The 13,081-nt window shown below is 42.5% G+C and overlaps 1 protein-coding gene across 1 annotated transcript; it reads left to right on the forward strand.

Moving 5' to 3' along the window:
• The first annotated feature begins 1,271 nt into the window (after window positions 1-1,271).
• Window positions 1,272-8,934, forward strand: LOC139317628 (vomeronasal type-2 receptor 26-like). The gene is made up of 3 exons (XM_070944712.1): window positions 1,272-1,419; window positions 7,872-7,958; window positions 8,036-8,934. The coding sequence occupies exons 1-3, from the start codon at window positions 1,272-1,274 to the stop codon at window positions 8,932-8,934; spliced, it is 1,134 nt and encodes a 377-aa protein (XP_070800813.1).
• The last annotated feature ends 4,147 nt before the right edge of the window (window positions 8,935-13,081 follow it).

A 13,081-nucleotide genomic window follows, 5' to 3' on the forward strand; every position in this document is an offset into this window, starting at 1 on the left:
CACCCAGAGTCCATTCTTATCCCACTGTAACCAGTCCATTTCCAGCCAACCACAGCTCAGCAAGATGTTTTGAGAATGCTGAGATTCCCGCTTCAGGAGATACCAGGGATGATGTACCAGACTGATGGAACTTTGCGGCCAACGGCAGGACTGGGGTTTTAGTGCTCCCAACATGGCTGATGTGAGAGAGTGGTCCATGTGGTCCTTGACCTTCGGATTCCCCCACGTTGCAGTGAGAGGACAATGGGGAGGGCTTTTGTTTCATCACTTGCTACATTTCTCCCTGGACTTTGTCATCAGCCGATGAAGTTTCCTCTTTTGAGGATCCCGGACTATGTCAGCCTATCTATCATCATTACAGTCCCCCAGATGTATTCTAGGACTGAACTCCTTAATCTGTGAGATTCCCCCCTCTCGCAAATTTGGCCCTCTATGCTATCGAGGGCCTACCTCAATGAATGGTTTTGGAACCCAGAGAGGTGGCATGCAGCGAGGAGGAGGTTGTGGGGTTTTTTAGTTAAATTTTCATCTCGTATTTTAAGAGGGTCTGGGAGGGGGGAGGGGTTTTTTAAGGGGACCCGAGAAAGGGGGAGGGGGCTGTAGCGATGGACCGGGGGGGGGTCCATATAGTCACTGTGTGGGGTGGTGGGTTGGTTGGGCGCAGCGGAGGAGATGAGAAGGGTAATCTGACTGGAGTGCCAGCTGGCGAAAAGAAGGGCAGTTCCATTAATGTGATAAGTGGGAGGGGCAGGTATGGCGGACGCAGGGCGCCATATCAGGTTCTGGGGGTGTGCATGCACTGTCTTCGAGTGATTGCGCACTCCGGCCCCCATAGCGTGGCTCGTGTCCTGGATTGCACAGAGTCTCAGGCCCTGGGTCCTCGACTGATGTTATGTAATGCCAGGTTGGTAATTAATAAAGCCCCCCTCATTTGTGATCTTATTATGGAGGGGGGTGCAGACCTGGCTGTGATTACGGAGACCTGGTTGGGCCAGGAGGGGGGTTCCCCTCGTTGAAATGTGCATTTCATCAGCCAAGGGCTCAGGGGAGGGGTGGGGGGGAGAGCGGCAATTATTACAGAAAGTCTTTGTCTGAGGGAGGCCACTGTTAGTCAGATAGCAGGATGTGAGTCCCTTCTTGTGAAGTGGGGTTGTGGGGTGCAGATGGGTTTGCTGACTACGTACCTGGCTCCCTGCCACGTGGCAGCGACCCTGCCTGAGCTACTCGACGTGATAGCCAGGTTGGCGGTTGATACCCCCAGACTTATTGTTATGGGGGACTTCAACCTGCCATCCGTCAGTGAGACATCAGAGGTGGCTCGAGAGTTCATGGCTTCCATGACGGCCATGGACCTGACCCAATTAGTGCAAGGCCCCTCTCACACAGGGGGACACACTGTGGACTTGATTTTCATCTCTGGTCAGTGGCTGAATGATCTTGGTAGAGGGGACGTAGACATTAAACCCTTGTCATGGACAGATCATTCGCTCCTTCACTTAGACTTTCAAGCCGCTTCCCCCCGCCACAGGGAGATGGAACCGACTAGATGGTTCTATCCCAGGCACCTGATGGATCCCGAAAGGTTCCAGATGGAGCTTGGGCCATTTCTGGAGACTCTGGCACACGACTCGACTGAAGACCTGGTGGCCACCTGGGATAGTGCGGCCACAGGGGCTTTGGACCGTGTCGTGCCTTTGCGGCCTCCGACCCGATGCCAACCTCAACCAGCTCCTTGGTTTTCCGAGGAGCTGAGGGAGATGAAGCGTCAGAAAAGACACCTAGAGAATGTTTGGAGGACTAGTCAATCCGAATCTGACCGGACACAGATGAGATCTTATATCAAGACCTACCTAGTGGCGATAAAAGTGGCAAAATCTAACTATTTTTCCGCTCTTATCGCATCTGCAGAGAACTGCCCAGCTGCTCTGTTTAGGGTGACCCACTCCCTTCTTCAGGTGGGAGTGCGGGAAGATCCTTGCAGGTCGAGCTGAGGATTTTGTGCAGTTCCTGCATGATAAAATCGCTCAGATTCGGGAAGGCTTGGACTCTGACTGGATGAGTCCGGGGAGGGAGACGGGGTGAGTCTTGAGAATATTATCTGGGAAGAGTTTGACCCCATGACTCCCGAGGACGTGGACAGGATAATGGGTAGGCTTACTGCTGCCACATGTTTATTGGACCCGTGTCCCTCCTGGTTGGTACTGGCCTCCCGGGAGGTTACACGAGGCTGTCTCCAGGGCATTATAAATGCTTCCTTGAGTGAGGGTGCCTTTCCCGTTGCCTTGAAAGAGGCCGTGGTGAGGCCCCTCCTCAAGAAGCCATCCCTGGACCCGGCTGTATTGGTAAATTATCGTCCGGTCTCCAACCTTCGTTTTGTGGTGAAGGTTGTCGAGAGTGTGGTGGCACAACAGCTACCCCAGTGCCTGGAGGAAGCTGTCTATCTGGACCCATACCAGTCGGGGCTCAGGCAGAGGTACAGCACAGAAATGGCATTGGTCACATTGGTTGATGATCTCTGGAGGGCTTGGGACAGGGGTTGCTCCTCTGTCCTGGTCCTATTAGATCTCTCAGCGGCTTTTGATACCATCGACCATGGTATCATGCTGCAGCGGTGGAGGGGATTAGGAATTGGAGGCACCGTGTTACGGTGGTTCTCCTCCTACCTCTCTGACCGCTTGCAGTTTGTGTTGGCAGGGGGGCAGAGGTCAACCTCAAGGCGCCTCGCTTGGGGTGTGCCGCAGGGATTGGTCCTCTCACTCCTTCTGTTCAACATTTATGTGAAGCCGCTGGGTGAGATCATCTGTGGTTTTGGGGTGAGAGTCCACCAGTATGCTGTACATCTCCACTCCAAACCACCCCAATGATGCCCTTGATGTGATGTCCCGCTGCCTGGAGGCCGTGCGGGTCTGGATGAGGAGAAATAGGCTCAAGCTCAACCCTTCCAAGACTGAGTGGCTGTGGCTTCTGGCATCCCGGTATAGTCAGCTGGTGCCATCACTGACTATTGGGGGTGAATCTCTGCCCCCCACAGAGAGGGCTCGCAATCTGGGCATCCTCCTGGACTCACGGCTGTCTTTAGAAGAGCACATGACGGCCGTAGACAGGGGGGCTTTTTATCAGGTTCGCCTGATCCACCAGTTGCGTCCCTTTCTGGACCGGGATGCCTTGTGCACAGTCACTCACACCCTCATCACATCCCTTCTGGACCACTGTAATGCTCTCTACATGGGGCTCCCATTGAAGAGCACTCGGAGGCTCCAACTGGTCCAGAATGCAGCCGCGCGGGTGGTGATGGGCGCACCTCATTACGCCCATATAACACCTCTCCTTCGTGAGCTGCACTGGCTCCCAGTGGTCTTCCGAGTGCAATTCAAGGTGTTGGTTACCACCTTTAAAGGGCTCCATGGCATAGGACCAGGATATCTACAGAACCACCTTCTGCCACCAACAGCCTCCCACCGACCAGTTCGCTCCCACAGAGAGGGACTCTTCAGGGTGCCGTCAGCCAAGTTATGCCGGCTGGCGACACCCAGGAGAAGAGCCTTCTCTGTCGGAGCCCCTCCCCTCTGGAATGAATTGCCCCTGGATATTCGTAACATCTCTAATCTCTGGGTTTCACTGTGCCCTCAAGACCCTACTGTTCTGACAGGCAGGGCTGTCTAATTGAATGATTTTAAATTGGGTTTTAACTTTGGGTTTTAAAATTCGGCCAAAACTATTTAATGATTTTAATTAATTTTAACTATGATATTGTATATTTATGTTTTAATTTTGGCTGTACACTGCCCCGAGTCCTTCGGGAGGAGGGCGGTATATAAATAAAATTATATTATTATTATTATTAGTTAATCTTTAGTGAGATTCACAGCCTTTGAGGCTGGTTAATAGCTCAGCAGCTCGAGTCCTTCTTCTGATTTTACTGCCTTTATCATTTCTTCATTCTCTAGTTCTATTCCATCCTCTTCTATGATCTTGCCTGCTTTGGTTGCTATTGTTGCATATTTGTCAATTCCAAACTGCATACCTATGTCTTGGCTGAATTCTTTTGTGTTTTCAATTAATAAATTCAGTTCAGCTTTTGTTTTACCAAACAGCTTCAAATCGTCCATGTACATCAAGTGCGAGATTTTCAGTCCTTTCTTTGCAAGTTCGTATCCACAGTTCATCTTCTTCAAAATGATTGTCAATGGTAGCATTGAGAGTATAAAAAGTAGGGGTGAAAGGGAATCGCCCTGGAAAATGCCTCGTTTAATTTCAACTTCACCCAGTTCTTCTTCATTAGCCATAAGTTTCGTTTTCCAGAGGTTCATTGAAGATTCCATGAATTTTTGTATGTTGCTGCTGATGCCTAATATTTCCAGGCATTTCTTGATCCAGCTATGGGGAACTGAATCAAACGCTTTCTTATAGTCTATCCACTCCATGAACAGGTTGGTTCATCTTTTCTTTGAGTTCTTTAGGATTAGCTTGTCGATCAGCAATTGATCCTTTGTTCCTCTTGAGTTTTTGCAGCATCCTTTCTGTTCTACAGGAAGCAAGTTATTTCTTTCCAGGTATCCATAAATTTGGTTTGCAATGATACCAATAAGAAGCTTGTATGTTGTTGGCAAACAGGTGATTGGCCTATAGTTTCCAGGGTTCTTTCCTTTTTCTTTATCTTTTTGGATCAAAAATGTCCTTCCAGTTGTCATCCATTCATCATTTTCAGGTGTTTTTAGGATCTGGTTCATCTGGGTTGCCAAACTTTTGTGCAGACTTGTAAGTGCCTTTAACCAAAAGCCATGCAGCTCATCCGGTCCAGGTGCACTCCAATTCTTCACTTTTCTTGACTGTCTTTGCACCATTGCTTTTGTTATTTTCACGTCTTCCATTTTATGCACTTTAATCGAGTCCTCAACCTGTTTGATCCATTTTGCATTTCTGTTGTGCTTCTTGTTGTTTTCCCACAAATTCTTCCAGAATTTCAGAGCTTTCTCTTTATCAGGCTTTTCATTTGTTGTTACTCCGTTTCCATTTTCTAAACTCTTATAAAACTGGTGCTGATTTGCTCTGAACTGTGAGTTTTCCTTGAACTGAGTTACTCGGTTTTCATACCTTTTAATCTTTTCAGTGATGGCAACAACCCTCTGATTCAGCTCTTCAATTACTACCGCAATCTCCTTATTCCTCAGATCGTATCTTGCTTCCAGGCTGCTTTTGATCTGCTTGTTCTTTAGCTGACCTTGCCTTAGGTTCTTCAAGTTGCTCAAATCTCCACGTACTTTTTTGATCTTCAATTCTAACCGAATTTTCCACTTAGGCTTCCCCTTCTTGCCTCTTTGGTTCTTTTGTATTTTCAACCCCAGTTCTTTGGTGGTTATGACGGCTGCTGCATACATCAGTTGGTTTGTTTCGACTAATGTAGTGGTTCGAATAGTTTGCACAGCCTCATTGACCATTTTTAGTACATTTCTCAATTCTTTCTGGTTCACTTGGTTCAGCTTTGGCAAACGTGTTCTTTCAGCATCTTCCATTTGGTGCTTTATTTTTCCAGCTAATTGAGCACTATCTGTTGGTGTTTGTTCTTTAGTGCTTCCTTGTTCTTTATCTTCATCCATTTCAGTATCCTCTTCTTCCCTTTCTTCCTCAATTTGCTTTTGAGTCTGGAAATCATTCTTGATGTTACTCTTCTTTGTTGATGTACTCAGACCATTAATTGCTTTCTCTTCTATTGCTATTAATTCTTCTGTAGTGAAAAATTTGTGGTTTAGGATTACACGTCGTTGGTCCATTAACCTTTGTTCACTGATGTCACAGTCCGTATGGTTCATCTTCCAAATCTGATACATTCTTTTTTGAAATCCATGTTTTGCTGGCTCAGACTGATAGTAAGCTTTCATAATAGAGGTGTTTTCTTCCCTGGTCTAGATTTTTCGCTTTTGGGGTTTTTCTTCCAGTAGCTTGTCGGCTCCATGCCCTGGTTGCCTAGCAGAGGGAGCTGAGCCCTGTAACTCATTTTGCGTAGAATGCCCAGGAGCCATAGCATCCAACGGAACCCTTGTTAATCCGGGCAACGGTTCAGACAGCATAAATTTCATTTTTTCTGTATTCACCATGTTTGAATGGGTTGTGGAGCAGATTTTGTCTGGCCCTTCACCTAAGGTCTGTCTGATATGGTTGCACCTGTTCAGCATAGCCCTTAGGATCACTAGAGCACGCAAGCCCCTCCACCACGACAAGGTAGAGCTCCTTGGAGGGATTATTATTATTATTATTATTATTATTATTATTATTATTATTATTATATTTCTCTGGGTGCTTGGCCTTGGGATGATAGTAAAAACAGGATCTGACAGCTCTGTTCTTTATCACCTATCCTTCCACTCTCCTGATTTCCCATCACATATAAACACAGCTTTATTGCCCTTTAATCCTTTACCCCCTCACTTCTGGCCTTTAATGGCAGGAAGCAGGTGAGGTGCCAAGCTGAATCAGGAAGAGCTGACATTAGCCTTCTCAGGTGACAGTTATGGTCGTTTGGTACTCTCAACACTTTAAGAATTTACCACAGATTGTTGTGATCTACATAATTAAAGGGTTTAGCATGGTCAATGAAGCAAAATAGATGGTTTTCTGGAACTACCCTACTGTCTCATAATCAAGCAAATGAAGGAAATTTGATCTCCAGTTCCTCTGCCTTTACAAAAAAAATATTTGTACTTCTTAGTTCTCAGTTCACATACTGCTGAAGCCTAACTTGCACCATTTTGAATATAACCTTGCTAGTGTATAAAATAAGTTCAATGATATGGTTGTTTTATACATCATAGTATTTATTATATATTTATTAGAAGTGATCTGGCTTAAGTAGCTTTTGCAAATAAACTAGAGTTTAAATTTATTTTTTTATGGTTGTTATTTTGCAATTCTATGTTAATTTTATTTCAGAAATCTGATATCTCTATCTCTGTTTTAGAATGATTGTTATTTATTTGTTTAAGGGATTATAACTTTAAAGAAACATTCATATGCATGTTTTGAATATATGAATTACTTTTCCCTTCCTTGGTTTGTTCCTCTCTGATTGCTTTTGTGTTTCAGGTTCATTCTTTTCTGAGAAATGTCTGATTCAACAACAGTGTTGGTGAAAAGATCTCCTTTGATAAAAATGGAGAATTCATTGGTGGATTTGATATTATCAACTGGATCACATTCCCAAACCAATCATTTCTTAGGGTCAAAGTTGGAGTGATAGATCCCACAGTTCCAGCAGAGAAGTTCTTCAATATTTCTGTAGATTCCATCACCTGGCCAGTAGGCTTTAACCAGGTTAGTTTTTTGAATCTAGATTTCTCTGCCTTCATTTAAATATCTTTATTGATGAAAGTCTCACAGTATCATCTCTGACTAATCTAGGTAGAAATTTCCTGGAAAAGGAATGATATCACTAAGTTTGGGTTATTTTTTTAATTATCTAGCAATTACTATTAAATATTAGGAAATATACTTTCCTGGATCTCTGTTAATTATGGGCAATGGTTTTAACAGTTTTTAAGTAAAAGCTGCAAGCCAGCACAATAAATCTCTTCAGTTTGCTGACATCAAAATTCAGAAGTTGAAAAAACCAACCTTAACTAACTAGCACAGAAATTGTCTATGAAGAGTGATGATGGTTAACAAAGGCTATCGATACAATTCTTGTAGAAATTTAATTAGTTATAATTTCAGAGCAATTACATCTAAAATTATGTCATCCTGCTACTTCATTTTTAATCTGCTGATTCCACAGAAACACTCAAAGCACTTCCTTTCCTCTTTGTATCTTAATATATTCTTCTTCATTCGTTGATAGGCATTACCTTTATCTTTATGTAATGATCCTTGCGAGACAGGACACAGCAAGGCCAAGAAAGAAGGAAAGTTGTTTTGTTGCTATGATTGCCATCTATGTCCAGAGGGGAAAATATCAAACGAGAAGGGTAGGAAAATTTCAGTTATACTGGGATTAAGCCAACACTATAATTTCCTATATCAACTCATCTGCATTCTTTTTCAGACATAGATGACTGCTCTCCATGTCCAGAAGATCAATACCCAAATCCCGGGAAAAATATGTGCATTCCAAAGCAGATCACCTTTTTGTCCTATGAAGAATCCTTGGGGATCAGTCTGACTGTTCTTTCTCTTTGCTTTTCTTTAATGACAGCTTTGGTAATAACAATCTTCATGAAACACAAAGACACTCCCATCGTCAAAGCCAACAACCGGAATCTCACTTATACACTCCTACTTTCTCTTCTCCTCTCTTTCCTTTGTGTCTTTCTATTTGTTGGGAGACCCAATACGATTGTGTGTCTCTTTCGACAACCAGCTTTTGGGCTCATCTTTTCTGTGGCGGTTTCTTGTGTCTTGGCCAAAACCTTTGTTGTGGTTCTAGCATTCATGGCCACCAAACCCGGTTCCAGATTGAGGAAATGGGTTGGGGGAAGGATGGTCAGTTTCATTCTTCTATCCTGCTCCCTTATTCAAATATGTGTTTGTGCTGTGTGGCTGATAACATCCCCACCATATGCAGATTTTGATGCACATTCAATACCTGAAGAACTTATCCTGGAGTGCCATGAAGACTCGGTCATGTTCTACTGTGTTTTGGACTTTATGGGTTTTCTTGCTCTGCTTAGCTTCTCTGCTGCTTTTCTAGCTAGGAATTTACCTGACAGTTTCAATGAAGCCAAATTCATCACCTTCAGCATGTTGGTCTTCTGTAGTGTTTGGTTGTGTTTTATTCCAACCTATCTAAGCACTAGGGGAAAATATACATTGGCTGTGGAGATCTTCTCCATGGTCTCCTCCAGTGCTGGCTTATTGGTGTGCATCTTTTTTCCCAAGTGTTTTATCATTGTGATGAGACCTGAGCTTAATGATAAGCACCAGCTCATGAAGAGAAAGCTTTAATAAATCTTTATGTTTGCCTGATATTCTTTATATGTACATGTTTGGGAACTTCCCCACTTCAACATTTAAGCCAGAGAACAATGTATTGAGACAGTGATGTTCTATGTTGCCCCATCTCCTGGAGATTTGGATAGCTTGGAAGGGTTGAAGTGATATGCCTCCAAGAGGTTCATATACAAAAAGAATATAGAAAATTATTAGAAAATAGAAAATTAGGAACATTATACACAACTTTAGCAGATAAAAAGAAAGGGGGTATTGCCATATATGTAAAGGAAAAAATCAAATCAAATCTAAGATATGCAGAAGACAAAGGTAGAATTTTGATGGTGGAATTGGAGATAGAACAGAAACAAATGCTACTTACAGTAATTCATGCACCAAATAAAAATCAACAAGAATTCTTTACAAATGTACACAAGAAATTAGTAGAATGGAACATTACGAAACATAAGAAATATAAATGACATAAATATTTTCAAACACATTTGATCAGGAAAGCATTGCTACAGATTTGGAAAAAAATAAAACAAAAACACTATATTAGCATTCCAATGTGGTTATCGCCAACAGGAGCATTGATAGCGAGAGGGCGCTCCCACGTGACACCTCTCCTGCGTGAGCTGCATTGGCTCCCGGTGGACTTCCGGGTGCGCTTCAAGATACTGGTTACCACCTTTAAAGCGCTCCATGGCATCCGACCTGGGTATTTGCGGGACCATCTTCTGCCGCCAATAGCCTCCCACCGGCCAGTACGCTCCCACAGAGAGGGACTCCTCAGGGTGCCGTCAGCTAGGCAGTGTCAGCTGGCGACCCCCAGGGAGAGGGCCTTCTCTGTGGTAGCACCTGCCCTCTGGAACAATTTGCCCCCGGAGATACGGAGGATATCAGATCTCCAGGCTTTTCGCCGCGCCCTAAAAACTTTTTTCTTCCATCAAGCAGGGCTGGCGTGAAACCCCACCCCCCCATTTTTGAGATATTAGATTTTTAATTGTTTAATGGGTTTTAGTCGTAAGGTTCTTAATTTTCAGCCAAAGGGTATAATTCTTTAAAATTTTTAAATTTTGTATTGGATGTTTTTTACTTGGCTGTGCACCGCCCTGAGCCCACCAGGAGAAGGACGGTATACAAATTTAAATAAAATAAAATAAATAAATAAATAAATAAATAAATAAATATATCCAAATTTATTGGAGAAAAATAAGATAATTAGATATAAGGAATTGGTAAATGATTAAGGAGATTTGAAAATGAAACAAGAATTGGAACAAGAAATTGGTAGGGTGATGGATCGGTGGACATTTGCACAAGTGCAATATAAATTTGCAAGAGATAAAAAGATGTATGAAATACGAAAGAAGCCACAAGATTTAGATTAAATTATTTGTGGAACAGAGATAAAATTAATTAGTAATATATACCAATAGCTACTGAGGTATAAAATGGAAGAAGAGGTAGTTAAAGATACCATGATTAGATGCGCCAAAAATTTTGGTTACAATATAGAATTGGAGAAATGTGAAAAATTATGGGAAATAAATATTAAATTGACTCTTTCAACGGCATTCAAGGAAAACCAGTTAAAAATGTTCTACAGATAGCCCTTCACACCAGTACAACTTGCTAAAATGTCTTTGAACAATTCTCCAAATTGTTGGAAATGTAAAAAAGTCCCCGGAACATATTATCATCTCTGGTGGACATGTTCCAATGCGAAAAAATATTGGATTAAAATTAGAAGTTGGATAGAAGAGATAATTGGCTATAACGTGGATTGGAAACCAGAAATGTTTTTACTGGGGATATTGAACAGAATTTACAGTAAAGAAATTAGTAAAGAAATTAGATATTTGATTCTGCATATAATTTCAGCAGCAAGGATAGTCTATGCACAGTCTTGGAAAAGTGAAAAGATTGCAATAGAGGAAGAAATAATTAAGAAAATCCTGGACTGTGCAGAGATGGATAAATTAACGAAAGAAATAAAAGAAAAGGAAGATATAGAATAGTATCTAGTATGGACTAAATGGTATGATTGGCTCGAGATTAGGGAAAGTAAATGTGAATAAGTGATGGATACAAGAAGGTGACAAATGTGCAAAATAGTGTAAATGAAGAAAATTAAAAATAAAGGGACGATAAAGATAATGATAATAAAGGATGGGAAAAATGGGGAACGTATATAGTAGAAAGTAAGAGGAACGAAACTGATGTGTAAAAAGAAACACATATCATGTGTTTGTGTTTTGTATGTTGTGTTGTGTTGTGTTGTTGTGGTAAAACCAATAAAAAAAGAAAGTGTAAAAAGAAGTGCAGTTAAATAGAAATGAGAATTTGTTTAAACAGGGAAACTCTATGTTTTTTTTTTTTTTTCTGAAGCAATCACACGGGGAATTCCCCGATGCACATCACTTGTAGTCGTCACGTACGAAACATGGGGTAAATTAAAATGCAGGCCATATGTCTTCTTCTCAATAGCAAAGATCAAAGAAATCTCTGGCACAAAAAATAATTCTAGTAAATTCAAATAAATTCCCTCAGAAGTCCAATACATACTAGTATCCAATTTGCATAATTGTCTCCTTTTAAGAGATTCAATCAAGTATGATGACTGTGTAGAACAGTATGTTTCATGGTCATAAGTCTGTTTGAGTAGATAAGAGCTTTGAAACACTTGAATAACTGGGTAGAACCGGAGGTTCAATGGTCATAAGTCATTTTGAATAGATAGTTTTGCAACCCTTGAATGAGAGGCACAACAATTGTTTCTCCCCCCTCAACCTCACCCTCCCTTCCCCACACCTGCAAACTTTCTTTCTGGCTTTGAAGAAGTCAGATTTTGTGGCCCATTCCCTGCCCTCTAGCTGAGACATTTGTCAACTTAATCTAAAACTTCAGGTAGTTTGCAATTTACAGCCACCATTGGTACCTCAACATTCATTATTAAGTGGTGAAATCATTAAGGGAGGCATCAAAGAACTGTGGTGGCACAGTGATTAGAATGCAGTACTGGAGTCTAATTCTACCAACTGCCAGTAGTTTGATTCTGGCTTGTTCAATATTTTGTAGTCTAATGGATTGTGGGAAGTTGGAATTTGTATCTTTCCCCGCTTCGATGTCTGTATGATGCAAACCTGCGTCCTTTTTTTGTTTATATTGCACCCATAGGATATTTTCTTCAATCTCATCCTGAACTCATGAATGAAACAAATAAAAGGCACTCTTAGTTGGACCAGAGTTATAATTGATAGATTTATTAAATTCATACTCCTATCAGTCTCATTGTGATGTTTCACATGTCTTCCTATGGGTCTCCAGAAAAAAAATATTGATGATGTAATATACAAGAATCAATCATGAAAATACCAATGACTATATCAAATAATTAACAATAGATTTTTAAAAAGTGAAGCAATCAACCCATGGTGAAAAGGCATTTCATGAAAGCCCACAAATAACTGCACTACACCAGCTGGAATGGAGTGGAGTGCAATGGGGTAGAGAATGTGGTGTAGTGTAGTATAAGAATGAATGGGATGGGATGGGATGGAATGGGATGGGATGGGATGGGATGGGATGGGATGGGATGGGATGGGATGGGATGGGATGGGATCAGTGGTGGGTTTCAAATTTTTTTACTACCATTTCTGTGGTTGTGGCTTGGTTGGCATGGCATGGCATGGCATGGCATGGCATGGCATGGCTTGGGTGGCATGGCATGGCATGGCATGGCTTGGTGGGTGTGGCTTGGTGGGCATGGCAGAGGAAGGATACTGTAAAATCTCCATTCCCACCCCACTCCAGGGGAAGGATACTGCAAAATCCCCATTTCCTCCCAATCCGCTGGAACTTGAGAGGCAGAGAATAGGTCGGGGCAGTGCCAGTCAGAATTTTTACTACCGGTTCTCCGAACTACTCAAAATTTCCACTACCAGTTCTCCAGAATTGGTCAGAACCTGCTGAAACCCACCTCTGGATGGGATGGGATGGGATGGGATGGGATGGGATGGGATGGGATGGGATAGGATAGGATAGGATAGGACAGGACAGGACAGGACAGGACAGGACAGGACAGGACAGGACAGGACAGGACAGGACAGGACAGGACAGGACAGGACAAGACAGAATAGAATTACAGTAATGCCTT

The sequence above is a fragment of the Pituophis catenifer genome, unplaced genomic scaffold (assembly GCF_029215685.1).
Source record: "Pituophis catenifer annectens isolate HBS135680 unplaced genomic scaffold, rPitCat1.0.hap2 SCAF_5, whole genome shotgun sequence".
In the NCBI taxonomy this organism is placed as follows: Eukaryota; Metazoa; Chordata; class Lepidosauria; order Squamata; family Colubridae; genus Pituophis; species Pituophis catenifer.

Bases quoted from the DNA above. Each gene is read 5' to 3' on its own strand.
- LOC139317628 (XM_070944712.1), top strand. From the start codon at position 1,272: ATGGGGGACTTCAACCTGCCATCCGTCAGTGAGACATCAGAGGTGGCT. The intron at 1,420-7,871 runs GTCAGTGGCTGA...CTTGCGAGACAG, and splicing joins GGACTTGATTTTCATCTCTG to GACACAGCAAGGCCAAGAAA. The intron at 7,959-8,035 runs GTAGGAAAATTT...ATTCTTTTTCAG, and splicing joins GAAAATATCAAACGAGAAGG to ACATAGATGACTGCTCTCCA.